Source organism: Perna viridis, chromosome 5, assembly GCF_037379345.1.
Source record: "Perna viridis isolate PV_CMFRI_1.1 ecotype Kerala chromosome 5, ASM3737934v1, whole genome shotgun sequence".
Taxonomy (NCBI): Eukaryota; Metazoa; Mollusca; class Bivalvia; order Mytilida; family Mytilidae; genus Perna; species Perna viridis.
The window spans coordinates 23,331,101-23,351,112 of record NC_142449.1 but is presented as its reverse complement, the minus strand read 5'-3'; the positions used below and the strand labels follow the sequence as shown (position 1 = coordinate 23,351,112).

At 33.7% G+C, this 20,012-nt stretch overlaps 1 protein-coding gene across 1 annotated transcript; it reads right to left on the bottom strand.

Moving 5' to 3' along the window:
• Positions 1-360: 360 nt before the first annotated feature.
• LOC148616572 (arylsulfatase B-like) lies at positions 361-18,121 on the bottom strand. The gene is made up of 15 exons (XM_088583774.1): positions 17,989-18,121; positions 13,536-13,616; positions 12,552-12,663; positions 12,169-12,220; positions 10,351-10,454; positions 9,648-9,754; positions 9,064-9,128; positions 8,570-8,674; positions 6,907-6,970; positions 6,629-6,726; positions 4,334-4,473; positions 3,134-3,192; positions 1,593-1,713; positions 924-1,036; positions 361-572 (listed from the first exon to the last, which is right to left on the bottom strand). The coding sequence occupies exons 1-15, from the start codon at positions 18,044-18,046 to the stop codon at positions 403-405; spliced, it is 1,449 nt and encodes a 482-aa protein (XP_088439900.1). The 5' UTR covers positions 18,047-18,121; the 3' UTR covers positions 361-402.
• Positions 18,122-20,012: the final 1,891 nt, after the last annotated feature.

Below are 20,012 nucleotides of genomic sequence, written 5' to 3'. Positions count from 1 at the left end.
TTACATATCTTATTTTCCTCGTACCACAATCACACTCAACTTTGTGGACTTGAAAAACAACAAATTGGTTTGGTTACTCCAAAAATAACAATCTTTGCTGAATAAAACATTTTTTACTAAAACGTTATTATCTGTTCTCAAAGTTGTATCTTCCGAGAACTGTACGTAACAAAATCCGATCCCGTGACTATTATATAATTATATAAAAATGGAGAAATTTACTTGTGACTACTTAACACCTGAATGTACGATATGAACACATACATATTTTTAAGAATTCGAATTGGTGCATTCTCATATACAGTTTTAAAGAACAATCTCGGGAAAATGAGGGGTGAAACAAGCTGACAAATCACGCCATTAACTTTTAAAGAATGAATATTCTTTTATTCAGAAAGTTTCTCAGCACCAATTCAACTGCAAGATTCCGTTAGGTGCCGTTATATTTGAAGGCAGGATAGGTTGGTTCTGAGCTGGAACACTGAATTGACCGTAGTAATTCAGTCTTCTCAAAAACCATTTGACAGTTCTAGGTCTTTTACGTGCAAGATCATGACTTTCAGAAGGGTCGTCTGCAATATGATAAAGTCTTTTTACAAAAAGATTCTTAGATTACTTACAAATACCGTACCTTTTAATATTTTACAATTTTTATAATTTACAAAGTAATTTGTATATATTTAATGTGTAACACTCGATCGCTTCCTTGATATGTAATACATAGCATCGATATAGTGCTATAGTCCTGATAATGCCGTTGGACTCGGTTCCTTTCCAAAGTTTGTGTCGATCATTAATTCCAATTGATTTCTTTAAGGAGGACTATTTAAGATACTTTAGCCGTCTGCTTTTTTTTGTCATTAATATCCCCCTGTAAGATTTTAGGAACGAGTTCTATTTTCATATTGATTTCTATTGCTTACTTTTTATGTTGTAAAGTCTGACTTCACTGTTTGTGGGATCAGCCGGTTTCTGAAAGGGTATTACTCCGACAAAAACTCTAGGGTCTCCTTGAATTAATTTGTAATCACCACATCTTAAAATATAAGTAAAAGCTATCTCAATCGTTTTGTATAAACGAAATGAGTCAGTAAATATATATTCAGATTAGCAGAATACAGTTTCGAAAATCGCTGCCTCATAAGGCTTCACTTTTAAGGTTTTAACAAAAAGGATTTTGGTACAAATGAAAAAAAAAAAAAAACATCTCTTGTGATTTAATTAGTTAATTTGTCATTGTGTTCACTCATCACGTATTCAGACTTGTCTGACCCCTCAATATATAAGATTTTATTGATTCATTTATCAAAATTTGCAGTATTACAAATTTCAAAATACCTAAAATAACAAAGGCTGCATTCCCTGTTTTGAAAATGGTAGCGCCTTTCGTTGATGGATTTGGCTTCCTATTTCGATAGTTTAGATTTTAAGTACTTCTTGTATATAATCAGCTTTGTATTTAGATCTTCCTATATATTTGATTTTAGAGACTCCTTGAATCACATGTACAGCATATCGAAGTTTGCAAAACATATGACTGATATTTTTGTATTTTATATCCTTCCTTTCAAAGATAAAAAAAATAATCCTACCTGATAGCAGCTGTATTCGAAACGTCATCTATTTTGTATACAAATTCATTTCTTGCAGATCCATAACCTCTTTGAATATGTCGCCATTGGCTACGCGAATCGAGTCCGTCTTTCTGTCTATCTGTGAATAAAAATATTTATCCACAGCTTGCAGCAAACAAGGACTGTTCATTAGTTGGTAACCCGTCGGTTCAAATCCATGCATCGGATGGTTGCTTAACGTCGTGGGGTATTGTTTGTACGTTGCTTATGACGTCAAAATGGAATTGTTCTTTTTTGTTATAAAGACTTTTGTGGTTACCCGTGTATGTTATTCCACAAAGAATTATTTTCAATATCTCTGAAGTCATTTATTTTAATGTAGAAACGTTGCAGATGCCCTAAATTTACACCGACACATACTTGTTAAATAAATCGGAACTAGATGTCATTGTCTGCTGACGTCACGATAGCGTAACTTGAGCCGTTTATTTGCCAAAAGTAGAAAAAAAACAATATAAAACAGAATGAAAAATGATAAATCCACTTAGTCTGAGGTTGGTACCACAGGTAGCATCCTCGATCTGGTGAAAAGGGCATTTTGTCCATATATTTTTTTATGTACGCAATTTCGAAGACGTTATGGTTTAGCATGTTTCTGATGAAAAAAGAGACGATTTTCAGCATTTTATATTGAAAGCCATGGAAAGGACAGTTTAGGTTCCGCCTCAGGCAGAACAGAAGTACTTTCTTGTGGTACAATTTCCATACATCCGGGTAATAACGTAGGTAACTAATAGTATAAACAAACTCGATGTCATTTCGGCCTCGTTATTGATTTAAGCAGCAATTTCTCAAGAGTTCTATTCTTGAGTTAGAGTTCTCTTTCCTGTCATTTATTTATTGATTGAAACATCAATGCTTGTGATTGCTGTTTTGATTCAAAAGTAATTCCGCCATTTCTTCAAAGCGACTCATTGTTGAAAAATTATAAATATTGATGTTTTTAATCCTCTATGGACCAATATGTCATTTCCCACGAATTTAAAAGTAAACAAAAAATTGATAGCAACCATTATCTGCAACGTAGTTGTTGTTAGTTTGTTATATGTACAATTTTACAATGTGGATGCTAAATTTCGACGTCACCGGATTCGAATAAATCCGTATTTGCGCAAAAAGGTTATGCACATATTAAATTGCTATACAGGTAGTAGACCACAAACTTGCTTGAATTTCATTTTAAGACTTTTTTGGAGTTGGGCAAGTCCATTACTTAAAATCTGAGAATGTTTACGAGGTTTTTTTTAAATGAAATCCCTAATCTATGCAGTGTCATAATGTCACAGTTCATAATTCTACTTAGTTAACTAACACCCAGAACTTCCTATTCCAATCAGCAGTTCGTCTCTTTTGATGCTAAGGGTTTAAAAAGTTTTCAGTTAATAATATTTTGACATTAATTGTAACATTGGCCTTCGAACCTCTTTATTGTGGCTTCCTCTGAAATAGAATAACTACAGTTTGCTACATTTGATACAAAATATTAAAACATACATTACCTTTATTGTAGCGTGCCATGTCCAAAATTGTATCAAACCAATCTACGGCATGTACTAGACTGTTAAAAAATTGAACTTTATGTATGAGAACGTGTAAAATTATGCCCGACTAAAATCAAACAATACAAACGGGTGTTTTTAAAAGGGACTTGTTTTATTTTACAGGGCGGATTCAGGAGATTCCCCAAATTGGAACCCTCCCTGTTGTTGGGAATTCTATAAATTTTCTTCAAATGTTTGGGCAAAAAAAGCAAACAAAGCAAGGCATCCTCCATTGTATAAAATTCAGGATTGGATTCCCCCTTTTTTATATTTCTGGTAGTATGCATTGATAATCAAATTGCACAAAACGCAACAAGTCGAATAAAAAAAATTGTTTCTTTCGTCTTTTTTTCGCATGTTATTTTCGTTGAAACTGAAATACAATAGAAGGAAGTAACTAAAACGATCAATTTAATTCAGACCTCTATACAAAATGTTATTATAAGATATGTAAAGAGCAAATATATACAGATAATCACAGTGTATTGACCTAAAATAAAATCAATATACGGATGAGGCTAAGAATGGGGTTAAACGAGCCGAATTCGTATATCTTTTACTTCTAGCCAATAAACTGATATTGTCTTTATACTGGAATCTTTATCATTTTTTTTTCATAGGATCAGGATTAGGTTGCAACAAGATTAAAGTTTATTCATCTGCACAATTTAAACTGATCTGTTCAACGTGTCATAGTTTTCTTTTCCTCATTCGTCTACCCTGGACTTGACCTTTTATGAGCAACTCGGCGGGTGTATCTAAAGCAGTGGACGCTAACCCAACTAGTGCACCTGGTCCATGCTTCTAGTTTACAGTGGAGTCCGAGTTGGTCATTAACTTTTGTTACTTTGTTTGTATTATTTTGGTATTTATGTTCTTTGTTGTCTGTTTTCTATGTCTATTCTTTGTCCCTGGATTACATTCTTTTGATTTCCACTAGAATCTTGGTACCCTTGATTATTTTTATATCAAGTTATTTTTTGCACGGCGTGTTTATTACATTCCTTCCCAACTAGTGGTCCGCGATAGTCCACTGCGATAAACAGGTAGTTCATCAAAGTGATCGTATATCATCGATGAATATACTGTCAATGCATTTTGGTTGTTCAAAAAGAACGATTGCAGTATAAAACATACAGACAAAACATAGGTACAAACCCATGATGTTTACATCCAGGTCTACGTATGTACGTCGGACTGTACACAAGGTTTATCACTCTCATAGCACCTTCCCATAAACTTCCCTTTATACCCCTCAATGGATAATTGCTAGCTCCATAGTTACTGTCTCCTCCATTCTAAAGAGATCATTCTTGTAAAATTAATACGGTAATAAACTGTATAACTAGTCATAACTATTCTTAGTTGGAAGACATAAAAAAATGTCGAAAAGACTATGGGTGCATTCTTTTGATTTCCACTTGAATCTTGTTCCTTTGATTATTCTTCCATCATTCGATATGAGCCTACTTGGCCTATTCTAATACTGCACTGTAGTAACGATCAGCTGTGTGTATAACCCAATAATAGAACATTTACCTGTGTTGTATCTAAACATATCTTTTTTGGAAGAATATTGGGCTTAAACCAACAATAAGTTTTATTTTTGTTCTAACTCATCAGTAGTTTTAGTGGCAGTAATATTAAAATGCAAAGTTCGTGTGTGATTCTTTACATAATAGGCCACGTACAAATAATTTACGATTTGTCCTAATTTGAAAATTTGAATCAATGAAACATTGAACACAAATATCTTTATGACATATTAACAGCTATGACATAGTTCTAAGATGTTGGTGGAACATCGTGATATATTTAAAAGGAATATATTAGGGATCATATAATCATATATTTTGTTTCTTGTTTCGTCATCATTCATTCGTATTGTAAGGTATATTTTGAAGCATGCCATGTGATGCTTCTTAATACTTCGACACCAAAAACATTGTAGTAATCAATGCTTCATGCATAAAATATTATGTCTAAGATACAATGTTTAAACCATGATCTAAGGAAGCGATAAATCTCCTTTATTATTTAGCATAAAATCGTCCCAGACAATATTATGTACCTCAAGACATCCCCTTAAAATTATTTAGGTTAAATTTTACCATCCCAGTTCAAATAGTAACCAAGTACCGCAAACATTCTATTTTTTCGGGTATCACTGATATTTTGTGATTTAAAAAAAAACAAACCCACACAAGACATTTATAGTTTTTAAAATATAGGAAAGAGTAATCAAGGGAACCAAGGTTATAGCGGTAATCAAAAGAATGCAAGACCAGACATGGAAAAAAGACATATACAACAAAGAACATAATGTAACTAAAATCAACCATACAGAGTAACAAAAGTAAATGAGCAACTCAGACTCCACTAAAAACTGAGAGCATGGACCAGGTACACCGGTAGAGTAAGCGTCCTCTGGTTTTGTAGAAACACCCACCGAGTTGCTCATAAAAAGTCAATTCCGGGGTAGACAAACGAGGAAAGGAAAACTATGACCCGTTGAATAAATCAGTTTTCATGGTGCACATAGATACACCATAACGATCAACGAGTTCATGATGACGACCATAAAACTTCTGTAGGAAAGAATAGTTCCCGACCGAGCAAAGTAGATTTTAAGAGTACTCCCTCTTTTGGATGCAAATTTCTTCCTTTAACAGTATTCTTTACTTTTTTCCTATGATCCGTTGGTCTAGTTGACAGATATTTCTCTTTTTTATGATTTGTTCATTTTATCAAAATCTTGGACGGCAAGGGATTATTGATCTGGAAAAAAATCCCGTTTCGGTTTGCTGTTGTGTGGTTGTGTATCATTTGCTATAAAACCTGACTGGTCAAAAACGACGTTTCAAATATTGTTCTCCCGACACCATTAGGGACGTCACAGATGGACGATCGCTAGAATTTTCGCCATGACATATGCATCAAACGCCAAATTAATATAGCTTCACATAATTTAACCACTCTGTAAATAATTGAAGATAGGTTCAATTTGGTAAAGATATGCGCATTTTAACTTATCTTCAAAATAGTATTACCTATTTTTAAATGAATTGAACTTATCCCTATCATCAAATGAATATTAAATCATACCTTTAATTGAACTGAAGATATCTTTCTTTTTTAAACGATAGGTATAATTATTTGAATAAATGTTCATTTGGCGATGCCGAATGTCAAGCGGCCAAAATCTTCCCAGGGAAACATAAAGAAAATGGTTTTATAACTCGTGAATTCGCTTAATTAAATTTCGATATGTTGAAATTAATGTTTTGCCATAGTCAACATTCACTCATTCATTACAAGATATTGAGAGTGAGATTTTCTTTAGAGTTCTGATTAAAAATGACATCACGCACTAACAGTGTGTAGTCGATACCTAAACTGACAATATCACTTGGAATATTATTCTGTATTACATAGTACTGTAATTATACTTACATCGTTTATGAAAATAACAATGGTATTCTTCATATGCCCACTGTCTTTTAAGGCTTTAATCACTTTTCCAACGCCGTCATCAAGAGAAGAAAGCATTCCTTAATATTGGAAAGTGTATAATATGTATGAAATTATTCTTTATTTTTATTGCTTGAACACACAAAAAATCCAGTAAATTTCGGCATATTTGCTTTACTTTATCTCAATCAAACTATAAAATTATTTGAAAATAATACGTTAGATATTGTGGATTCAAGTAAATCGACATATCCACATACCTAAATACGTTCTTCTTTTGGAATCTTTGACATTCGGAAACATATCTGTGTATTTTCGAGGTGCCTGAAATAGTCATGCAACAATTAATTTCCCCATCTCCAAACCGGACGTTCATCATATTGTCCCGCAAGAACGACAACTTTTTTCGTCTAGGTATCACTTATCACTTCCGGGTCAAATGGCCTACCCTCAATGTAGTACTTAACACACACTGAACCTAGAACTATGCATGTAAGTACATAATATGTGTGTATACTTATCAAAAGTAGTAAAAAATACTTTTTTGTAATTTACTACAAAAGTTGAATATGGTTTACATATGTCAGAAATTTGCCTCCATGCTGTCAGTAAGCAGATACATATTTAAGGTAAAAATGCGGATTTTTAGTATAATCTATTCAAGATAATTGTGTGAAGAACTTCAACGATCATCGTGCCATCAGTATAATGATTTTGAAAGCCATCTTTTCCAACTTCGCAACGGTAGGCAACTTTACGAACCTGGAAATTCACAACGAAACTTTGAAAATTACTTTTTCAACATGTAAAATATTGTAAACGATGGAAGTGATTAATGAGACCCAAACAGTACGTAAATCCAGAGTTTGAATAGTTAAAATAAAAATAGAGCCGACACTGTCTGAATAAAATCAGGAGACACTATGTAGAATAAATTTGATTCAATGAAGTATTCTATACGCATCTCAGTAAAAGTACTTATTATCAACTAAATGTTTCGTTCTTTTAATAAGATGCTACAGAAAGTATAAATTGTCGGTCGTTTGAAAGTTTGTTTGTTTGTTTGTTTGAATTTAACGTCCGAGCAGCAATATTTCAGCTATATTCAGACGATGAACATGAAATTGATGATAAAATGAACATGAAATGATGATGAAATGAAAAAGGGATGGGACACAAGGACAATGGGGTCGACAAATTTTGATTGCTACTGGAAATAGGGGGAGGTGGGTAGGGTCGGGCAATTTAGCCTCCTGTGACGGAGCCCTATGGTTCCTACTCCGGGAGAATACCACAGTAGGGTTCTTTAACGTGCGAGGAACGTGGCATCTTTCCCCACACGGTGCACCACTATGGTTTTCCGTATTATAGCCTGACAACCCCAGCATGTAACACGCAAGGGGTACCCCATTCCACCACCGGGGGGGGGGGGGTGCACATCCAAATTGCTCTGTGGGAAGAGCGCCTTAAATAAGCATTGTGTTCGATCAGTTTAACGACACATTCTTCAATGCAGATACCATGAGGAAACTCGTCTACTCGTTGGCATGAAAGGGGACAATTGTTCAAAGAAACTTGAACAAAGACAAATAAAAAGTGTTGCTAAAAGTCCATTGGTCTTCGTAAGTTTACATGCACAATATTTATAAACGGTTACTGAAGATCAAGAAATAACACACCTAGAAATAAATAAATTCAAAGGATGATAGATGCAACCAACAACCTTTAAAGAAATTATATTGAAAAAAATATTTTTTGTATTGATTGCGATGTTGTATTTGCGCATACTTCCGCGAGGAAAATTATTTTGTTCTATCTCAAGCCCTATCTCGCGGAAGTACAATGTACTTATTATCATCAAAAACACCAGAGTCAACACAAATTGATGAGTTCATGTCCGTAAGAAGAATACATTTCAAATACCTGTAAAGGGAAATGGGGTGATGAATATGATAACGTCAGAAAAAAAGGTGATGACCTCTTCTTGTGGTTTGTAATAATACGTATTGCTCTATCTGTGAACAAGTCCTAAAAGAGAAATAAAAATTATTCATTAAAAAGGTTCTTGTTCGAATCGGATAATTCAATATACTTGACGGTTTTTGCACCGATATAATCTAAATTTATTTTACGCAGTCTTTTCACTTTCTTCAACACAGTTGATTTATTATCTAAAATAAAATCATACTACAAATACTGAAAACAATTAACAATAAATTAGTGGAATCCGAGTTGCTCATTTGTTTTTGTTACTTTGTATGTATGATTTTAGTTTCTTTATGTTCTTTGTTATGTGTGTCTGTTTTCCATGTCTGGTCTTTGTCCCTGGATTACAGTCTTTTGATTACCGCTATAACCTTGGTTCCCTTGATTACTCTTTCAGTTTGATGGTTTTAGTACATTACTGAAAAACTTGCCGTGTTATAAGAGCCATTGGGTGGAAATGTTATTCTGTCATTCTCCCAAAAATCATAAATTCCTCCTGAAAAAAGACATGTTTTTTCTTTATTTTATTATTATTATTTCATGAGTTAATTCAATCCTCCTAAAATAATTCACAAGACATGATAAACACTACTCGAAGCGGTTTATACAAAGTGTAAACTGGCCCAAACCAGGTTATTTAGTACAATGTATAACCTTTGCAAAAAAGTTAGATTTTCCTTATTATTAAATTCCTATGGTGGCACTTGAAATTTAAATAATTGATTAGTAATGAAAAACGTTATTTTGTTTGGGATTATTTGAAGTGGGGACAAATCGACGTTTATGTATTATAGTACCAAGCCAGGTTATACAAATAACCTGGTTTGCTCAAAGAGAACAAACCGATTAGATTAACAGTTAAGAGTGCAATCAATACACAAAATAAGAAATGAAAAATAAATGCAATGCATGTAACCACATGTTTGTTATAAAAGTCACTGATTTAATAACATTTTCAAAAACCGTTCTGGGTTATATTACAAGTCCTTAATGGATCCGAAAATAATGTGCATACGAATGCGCCTAGTATAATAATCTTCAACAGGCTGGAGATGTCCATAAAAGGTATCGTATCCCCTGGCTGTTGGTGTGACGTCAGCACTACAGTGTCCTAAATGCCACCTGATTAAAAAATAATTAGTGAAAATAAAATTGTCGATATTAACATTGAATGCATTTATTTATTAAAGTTTGTTTTTGTTTTTTGTTGTTTTTCGTTGTTGATATACCAATCATGTATATTGTAAATTTCGATATGCTACACACGTGTTTAAAGGAGTAAACTCTCATCTGCAGCATTATAATGTGTAGGTAGATCACAATCCAAAAATGAGTTGTATACAAGAAGTACTCAAAACCAAAACTAACGAAATAGAAAGCCAAATCTATCACCAAGAGGTTCTCCCATGTACAATACAAGGAATGGTGAACCAGTGTCTTACGTATTTTGAAATTTATAATACTGCAAAATATGATAAAGAAAACCTGATCTATAGTTGCTAAAGATCACACTTTCTAAGATAAATGGTGACTGTGTTTTACCATAGGTTTTTTTTATATGCAACAAGTTGAATATAATGTTAATTGAGACATATAGAAGTATTATAAGTTACCAAGCTATCATATCAAGCCAAGATTATTTCGGGTACTATTAAATGCAATGTAAAATTTGGTTCAAAATTTCGAGAAATTGTAGAAACTGTTTAAGAAAAGCTTACTTTCCCACAAGATGTGTTTTATAACCAACTTTCTTCAGTAGCTGTGGAAGAATTGTCTCTTTCCTTGGTAATATTTTTGGTTGGTTTATTACAGCAACTGAGTACTAAAATTAAATGGATTTCTCACACTGTAACATCTGTTGTAACTATGCAAATGAAAAGAGAAAATCTTCAACTGTGTGTGTCCTTATCACATGAGTGTACTATAAAGTAAAAACTTTAAAGTTACATTGTTGTTTGAATTTATGTATGAGATTTGTCGGTGATAAATATTTTTCCATGATCAGACACATGTTGCAGCAAGTGATTCATGATTCTTTAGCCCAATAGATTTTTCACAGATTTGTCTCAAAGTGGTCTACAGAAGCATTCGAATTCATTGTGGAGATGGTAATTGTATTCTCCTTTTACACATGTTAACAGGAAAAGTGCAGAAACTACACATGTAATTTTAATATTAGAGTGTGACCATGACAAAGTAGAACAGCTAATCTATCTTGATACTTCAAAACTTTGAGAACATATAAACTTTTACACCCAAGGCTTACGGTTTTGTATGAGTGCATATCTTTAAAACTTAATTTCTTCTGTTTTCGTTGTTTTTCTACGACAGACAGCCCATGACAGACGGGAGCACGCGATCGTGTCTGTCATGAGTAAGAGTAATCAAGGGAACCAAGGTTATAGCGGTAATCAAAAGAATGTAAACTAGGGACAAAGACCAGACATAGAAAACAGACATACACAACAAAGAACATAAAGTAACGAAAATCATACATACAAAGTAATAAAAGCAAGTGAGCAACTCGGACTCCACTAAAAACTGGGAGCATGGACCAGGTGCACCGGTAAAATAGCCAACCGCAATACGGAAAGTAAAAGTAGTCAAGTAAGGTTCAGAGGGTCAATAATTAAATTAACCCAATTTTTTGTATACAGGTCCACATCTTTGTATGACAATGTATATTAAAATATTCAAAGTATACGAAAACTTAATATTTGATTCCTAAATGACGGAATGTTCGTGGTGAATACTGTTAATCGGTGCCCAGTAATACGACAAATATTTTATGCAAATTATTCATTGATCTTTATTGTAATTCCACAGCTTTTGGTTGTAAAACGGAAGAAATACGTTCTGAGACTCGTCAGCTATTGAAGATCTGGGATTTCTTCCACGAATGTGAGAAATTCGTCTTTTTTTACGAGTGGAGCGAAGCGAAACGAGTGAAAAAACGAAGAATTTCCCTTTCTGCAATAGAGACTCGTGTAAGAACCCATTACTCTCCCATATTAAGCCGGTTATTAAAAATGCACGTGACTTTTTAACCACCGGATTTTGATTGAATTTCTGCAAGTTTTCCCGTGATTTTACATTTCTAAGTTTTTTACCGATTTCACGGGAGAGAGAGATTCTTTTCCAATTCTTCCGGGCATTAGAAGATTTCTTCACTCTCTATAGTTTAATTTTAAATAATCCACTCGCTGAAGCTCGTAGGCTGAAAACCAAAATTCATCTATCTCGAGTGGAGAAATCTTGTAAACCCCTCGAGACTGAAGGTGTATATTTATCTTCCTTTACCTAACGCTTACCTGGAAAATATCGCAAACGAAATAATTAGTTCTTGTCGCAAATGAGATTACTACCTTGCGGTGCAAAGGAAGTAGTGCATATTTCAAAAATTTTGGCGCAAACCCATGACGCCCAAGCAATGAGCCACTGATCGTGAACTATACAAAAAACTATCTGCTTTATCTTTTAAAAAAATCCAATGCAATGCAATATTATTAAAAGGCTTTGTAATCTAGGCATTTTACCTGTAAACCAAGTTTATGAGGGTACTTTCCTGTTAGCATTGCTGCTCTAGACCTAAAATTTAAAAGACAATAATATTCTGATGCTAGAAAAAAAATAACAAAGCCAGTTTTTCGTTTGTCCACTGTACCTAACTCTTTAGTCTTCGCATAGAAATCTATCGTTTTTTCCCCCCATGTGTTTACTTTTATTTTTGTTCCTTGAGCAGTTAAGCGTATAGCTCGATTTTACTTTTAGTTGTATGAATTATCTTATTTCCCCGTATGTTCTTTACCTTTAATCTTTTTCTTTAGCAACTGGTATCTCAATTTTTATATTTTGGTTATATGTTAATAACGATTTTAACGATGCACTAGTAAGAAGTTTTAACACCATTAAACCTTACGGAGTGCATTGAGGTAAAACATAAGAATTTTCAAGGATGACGCCATTTCTAGCAAGTCTGTCAAGGTTGGGGGTTTTAACCTCGCTGTTCTTCCACCCGACATCGTTCCATCCTAGAAATACAAATAATATTTTTGTTTACAAAGCAGTTTATTTTTTAGCTGGAGTATATTATCCATGGTTGAAAACAACGTGTGTGTTTTTGATCAATCAAATCTCAGAATGAAATCACGGCATTTATAACCATGTTTGCTAAAACTACAGAACCGATCCTTAATACTTCATTCTGGTGTAGAAAGACCCGCAGAGTGTCAATCTTGCTGGAGATAAGGAACGGGTTGTGATATTTATGTTGCTTCTTAATACATGAATATGAGTGTAATTTGTGAAATGTAGTTGTAAATTACTCTACAATGAAACACTGTTTGAATTACTAAACAAATGTCATGCATCCACGATATTTCTATTCAGTAAAACCTTTACTGACATATTGTTATTAAGTACCAATCAATATAAAATTCAGACACTGCCTATGGTAAGGTGATTCATGATGTAGAAAACCCACAAAACAAACAATGGTTTTTCAGTTTACATATGCTACATTTTTGCATAACAATAAATCATTTCGATATTCAGATCGGCACTTTTGAGAAAATCATACATTCATCTCCCACTTAAATCAACCAAATGGAACCAAATCAAGAACGATAACTCTTGCAAAGTGCAGATTTCGTGCATAATCCATATAATATTTATCTCAAAAGTGCAACAACCAAATGAAAAACTAAGACTTCTTATGTGATCAGTAACTGTTTCTGAACAAGAAATAAAACTGAATTTGGTGGGTTTTTTACACGCATGAATCACCTTCTGTCTGATTTTTAGAAAGACTAATACTTAAGTCATAACAGTATTATTATTAATGTGTTATTGGGCAATACATGAGTACAATTTTTGTACTTGTAGGAAATATAAATATGCATACCGATGTCGTCTGCCATCACTAAGACTATATTCGGTCTGCCATGTTTTGATGCGCGTCTGCTACTTCTCGCCCATCGGTATCCTATAAGACACAAATGATATAAATGCAAAGTTGGTGTGATATCTTAAACCTTACTACAAATGCTTCTCGAAAATTGAATTGCAATACACAAGAAGGTAAATTGCAATACACACGTGATTGCACCTAATATATGAATTGCCTCTGTAATGTGTATTCTGATTTTGCAATATGTTGTCAAGCATGGCTGGATGGGGAATCTTGAAGAATAATACAGCAGCAGCTAATTAAAAGAGGAGGAAGTCCTCCTAATGATAATCAGTGTGAAGCCTTAGAAGCACCGAATCACCCAGAACCCGATTCCTGTAATGTCTGACAGACTTAATCTGTATAATACCGAGTAAGGATCTTTTAATTACTAGCTATAGTTTCAGTCTTTTCCTTAACAAAAAGAAAGGTTTATCCGTGTATATATAGCTCACGTCCTGAAGTTTTGGTTTATTATGAAGAAAGATAAATCCAAGTTGAAGGCAGAATTATTTTCAAAAATACCAATACCGGTATATTCAACTTCGTTCCTTTACCGGTACACTTTAATATCAATTAATGGGCTCATCATTTTGCAAGAGTTGATTTTTAAACCAACTTTAAAATCAATATGCCTATTTTGTTTGCTATAATCTACTTGATATTGAAGAAGACACTTTATTTCATCAGCATAAACAGCTATAGTAAGTAAGATCATGATGCATAAATTTTATCTTCATATTGCATTAAACTTAACAGCTGGTTGATTTAACACCAAATAACACGAAAAAACAAGGAATTGACTACAATCGTTTAATATCAAATTCGCCCCTACAAAATTAACTTTGTCAAATCAATACTGATATTGTATAATATATAAGACAATGTGAGTATACCTCAGCGACAAACCTTAGTTGTTTACCCATGTATAATGTGGCAACATATGTGTAATGTGTCAATTCTGCGTATAAAAATTTGGTGTAAAAATATGATGTTCTTACATTTTCTTTGCAGAGGATATTGGTCTGATGGATCGACAACTTAAATATTTCAACCATGGCATCCTATTGAATAATGACAAACTATGACAAAATATGTGTCAAAGCATATATGGCAAATTTGTCTAGTTCGACATAAACTACCTACATGTACAAAGCTCCAATTTTCGTAAGACATTATCAATCGATACTCTGTAACGTATTGACACGTACATGTAGTTACAGCTCATATGTATCTTTTCATTCGACTTATTAGTAAGTCATTCCTTAACGCAAAAGTTTTCCGTGAGGAAGCTAATTTTTTCACTACATAAAAGGGCCGGGGACTTGTAATATAATAAACGAGTATACCTATTAAACTAGTATCACATAAGTTGAAAATTTTGGAAATAGTGAAATATCACTCCATAAATGAACACCACACTATCGGGGAAAGTAATTCCTGAAAATGTAAACAAGTCAGGACTCCCAACAACTAACATTGTACGGATAGTGATAAGCTCGTGCACGGGGCGGTTGGTTGTAGAATTGCGTTCTCTTACAAGTACATGTAAAATCTGCATAATATCAATTAATGCGCTCGGCAGTTCGCAAGTGTTAATTTTTAAATCTACCTTAAAATCAATAAATTTGCTAGTAATTAGTCCGAATTTCAGGCGCGTAGCTGAGGCCAAATTGAAGTGTAGGCAAAATTACGGCAGGGGGTCTGACAAGCTCCGCCTACTCTCTATTACGGTTCAAAATGTCAACAAAACAGGGTCTCTCGTGGAAAATTATCGAAACTTCAATAATAAATGTAATTTTTATAGCAAATTTGGTATTAGCATACAGGAAAATGATTCCGGAATCGAACTAGGTAGGTGTGACAAGCACAATTTCAACTTGAAAGTCGTTACAAGCGCTTGAAGGGCGATACTCCACGGTACCGCTAAATCTCCAACTTTTTGTATGGCACATCGTTCTGACCCCAACCCCAGATATCAATATCCAAATAAATAAGAGGAGGGTTGCAGGGTCAGAGGAAATTCGGACTAGCTAGTAACATAAACAGCTATAGATAGTATGATCATGGTGCATCTGTTTGTTTTCTTTTTATCTTTATATTACATTACACTTAACAGCTGGACTAAATTAAATAAAAAAATAAGAATTGACTACATTCATTATGGTTACTGAGAGGACTAATGGAGTAATACGACATTTAAATCTATTTATTTGCTCTATAGTAGTCAATGTGAATGGAAATACAGATGAAAGTCATTTGACATTGTTCTGATATTAGACATAGTAAGAAATAGACATGTACTTTATGATTTAGGAGATTGTAGTCAAAATGGCTAGCAAAAGAAATAAATTACTAGTCATTCTCTGTTCTGTTTATTGCATTGTAGAACCATATATTAATATGTTAAAGTGACCGATGCCTTCTTTATATAAGGGGAACAACTCACTAATTAGTAGCGGTCCGCATTTTTTTGCATTGCCCTTCAGGTTACAGACCACCAATTCAACCAATGAGCATTTGGAACGTACGCAAAAATAGTCCTACGCAGAAATTACCCCTGTTCCTCATAGTGCTGTGAAAAAAGTTCCCATCTTATTTAAAAAATTTAAACAGTTTCTGAAAGGAAAAACATTTCTGTACATTTTATAGGTGCATTTTGCTTCTTGTGATGTGAAGCCTAATCTCCATAATGATTTTTAAATATACCCCTATCTTGTGAAAACGCTAGGATTTCCCATGCTATTTATAGACCCTTCACTTCCGGTGACCAGTACTGCACTGCAAGTCTGCTAACCCCACATGCCATTCTGAGGATTGTGAGCTGACATATGTAGAATCATGCTGATATATAGTCCTCTGCAGGTTAAAGTTAAGGTAAAGTCCAGAGAAGCCATTGAATATTGTGAAATTAGCATAGAAGCCTATGGGAATTGGAATTAGTGGTTTTTAGCCTTCAATACCAGATAATTGGACCGGTTTCGATTTCTGAAAATCAGCAACAATGTTTAATCCAATAAAATGCTAGAATTAAATACTAATCTGCAATAAAATTTGATAACATCGATTAGTCCATAGTCCGCGATTCAAATAATCCAAATCATTTAACGTTCTGACTTGATTCGATTAGACTGACATCCTGTCCCAGGTCGTTCGTCGTCGTACTGTCGATAAGTCAGGAGCCAGGAGCTAAGGCTATTGAGTCGATGGGAAATTAAATTATTTACTGCATGAATTAACATTTGGTCAAGTAATACCTGCATACAATTAAAAAAATGAAATGTAAAATGTCTCAAAGTCTCTAATAATTTTCTGTTTTTGATGAATATTCATGCATCAGGATTATTGCGTCCAAGTATTTTTAGAATATCAAATTCATCATTATATGAATTTAATCATAATATCAATATTTAACGAGTAAATAATAAAAAAAATGTTGATGACGTCACTGTTTCATAGTAAGAGATAGACGAAATTTGTAAATATAAGCATATGTAACTTCTAAAAGTAGTACATATTCGTTTAATATCAAATTCGGGCCTGAAAATTAACTTGGTCGAATCAATACTGATATTGTATAATATATAAGACATTGTGTGTATACCTCAGCGACAAAACCTTAATTGTAATGTGTCAATTCTGCGTATAAAAATTTGGCGTAAAAATATGATTTCCATACATTCTTTGCAAAAGATATTAGTCAGATGGATCGACAACTTCAAATATTCCAACTATGGCATCCTACTGGATAAGGACAAACTATGACAAAAAAATGTGGCAAATATGTCTAGTCATGACATAAACCACCTACATGTACAAACCCCAAATTTTCGTAAGACACTATTGCAATCGATACTCTGTGACTTTTTGACACGTAAATATAGTTACAGCTCATATGTATCTTTCCATTCGCCTTACGTCATCTCTTTACATAAAACTTTTCCGTGGGAAAGCTAAACTTTTCACTACATAAAAGGGCCGGAAACTTGTAATACAATAAACGAGTATACCTCTTAAACTATTATCGCATAACTTGAAGATTTTGGAAATAATAAAATATCAGTCCATAAATTAACACCATATACACTATCAGGGAAAGGAACAACTGTGTAAAACTTCTGAAAATGTAAAACAAATAAATAGGACTTCCGACAGCCAACATTGTATGGATAGCGATAAACACATGCATGGGGCTGTTGATTGCGAAATTGTGTCGAGGATTTCTTGGCAGGTGTTTTTTTTTTCAAATTCAAAACTTGGCATGATAAAAAAGAAATGTTACAGTAAGAGATAAGCTCCTGGTGAACTGAAAAATGCATTTTGTGTAAGGTTTACATCGAAAAGGCGTCAGCTCTAACAGTTAGATCTATAAATTGCGTTTGTCAAAATTTTCTAAAAGTATTCTTACCAGAAATGTTCGTGGCAAAATTGCACAAAACTAGTAGAAATATTGTCCTGTTGTCCATTTCTGTGGATAAGCGCAAGACAAAGTGGTTAATAAAATATTAACACATGCGTACACATTAAATATGCTATATGATGATACCAGATGTGTCAATGACATAAATGGAAACAGATGAGTATCGGATAACATCAGGAAAACTTGGAAAATAGCCTGTATTCTTGTGTCCAAAAAAAAGTACAGTTCATGATAGATTTCCGTAAAGATATGATACAAATCCTTGGTTTTACCAAAATCTTTCAATCAATTTTATTCTTCGAACTCCTACATTCTACCGAATGAAGTAAATAAACATGCATTGAAATCATTTTGAAGCACAATGTCTCCTCTTTCTAATGGTACCAAGAAAGCTGTGATCGGCACACTTAAGTTTGTTTTAGTTCGATGTAAAATATGTACCCCATCCTACCGAAAATTTGCTTAGTTTCAATATTTACGTCTTCAAAAAAATGTCTTCCATTTATTAGTATTTGGGGCTCATGTATTGATTTGGGTACATCGTAGTCATTATTTATCAAGACGAAATGGGGAAATTTTCAAGGTCACCCTAAACTCTTACTATTCCGCAAGTGGATCTCCCGCGTCATAAACATGGTAAATATTTATTGTATTTACATGCGATAAGCATTATCATGATATTTTTTGTACGTGTGTAAGCCTATGCTATTGTTAATGTTAATGTCATATGATTATAATTTTCATGCCGCTTTAGGCCAATAAAAATTCTTCTTCCTCACCCGATGAGGTCTTGAGAAAAAGAAAAAGGATTAGAACACGTGCAATATTATAATAATAAGCCCAAAATTTATTATTCTATGTTAATCGAAAGCTAAGACATGTACATGTAGTAAGCAAACAAAACATGAATGATGCCTGCATCAATAAAAACATAGCATTCAAGCATAAGGAGTACAATTATAAGAAATTAAAATAAATACAAGCCAAAATAAGAAAAAAAAACAAAGATAAAAGTATGATTACTTGCATGCATTACATAGATGTAGATCTACATTCTTCAAGCCATTCCAGAACTGAAGCAGACTTTTAAATTGTGAGAAGCTACTTTCAGTCCTGAAATGTTCAGGCAAGCTGTTCTATACATGTAATACAGGAGCTGCATACGGAAAATGATTTTTTTGCCGAAAGAAGAAGTTCTTACCCGTGGGATATCCAAAATATTGCTGTACATGAAAGAATAATTGGATTGTTTTACTGACCAGGTTATTGGGACAATTTGGAGATGAGTTATCAATTTGGAGATGAGTTATTTAAGATTTTGAATGCTTGAAGTGTTATGGTTCTGATGCGACGGCTCTGTAGAGTAAGTAGCTGAGCTCTCGGTAATAAATCCAAATAAGTCGAGATGAAATCATCTTAGACGAAGCGAAGTGCTCGTTCCTGCTCTTTTTTGTGTGTCAGTTTCCGAGCAGAAGTGCCAAGCCAAAAGGCAAAAATTAAAATTGCGAAGAACGAATGTAACCTTGCATTGAAAAATTGTAATTTTATTAAGCCTGCGTGGGAAGAAATATACATATGTAGAAAAGCAGCTCGGGAACTCTATTACCTGAAACTTGTCGGGATTTGCCTGCGTTTTGTTCAGTACAAACCATTCTATCAACCGATTTAATTGGTATAAGATTTCCACAGTCTGGTCTTGAAAACGACAGGGTAGTATCGTTTGCATAGTTATATAGAGTGATCCATATTTTATGAAGTAAAAAATATCGTTTAAAAACTCATTAAAAAGAGGGGACCCAATATACAGCCTTTGTGGTTCGTCTTTATGAATGCCAGCACAACTGCTTACTTAAAGAATGTTTCCGTTTGTTTGTTGGGGTTTAACGTCCGAGCAGCAATATTTTAGCTATATTCAGACGATGAACATGAAATGAATGATGAAATGAACATGAAATGAAAAATGGGACGGGACACAAGGATGATAGGGTCAACAAATTTTGATTGCCACAAGA

What these genes read in the sequence shown, in the direction of transcription:
- LOC148616572 (XM_088583774.1), bottom strand. Translation starts at nt 18,046, where the DNA reads ATGGACAACAGGACAATATTTCTACTAGTTTTGTGCAATTTTGCCACG. An exon ending in TTATTATACTAGGCGCATTC is followed by an intron (nt 9,129 to 9,647) that starts GTATGCACATTA and finishes GTCTTTTTTCAG; the next exon opens with GAGGAATTTATGATTTTTGG. An exon ending in TCGAATACAGCTGCTATCAG is followed by an intron (nt 1,037 to 1,592) that starts GTAGGATTATTT and finishes TTATATTTTAAG; the next exon opens with ATGTGGTGATTACAAATTAA.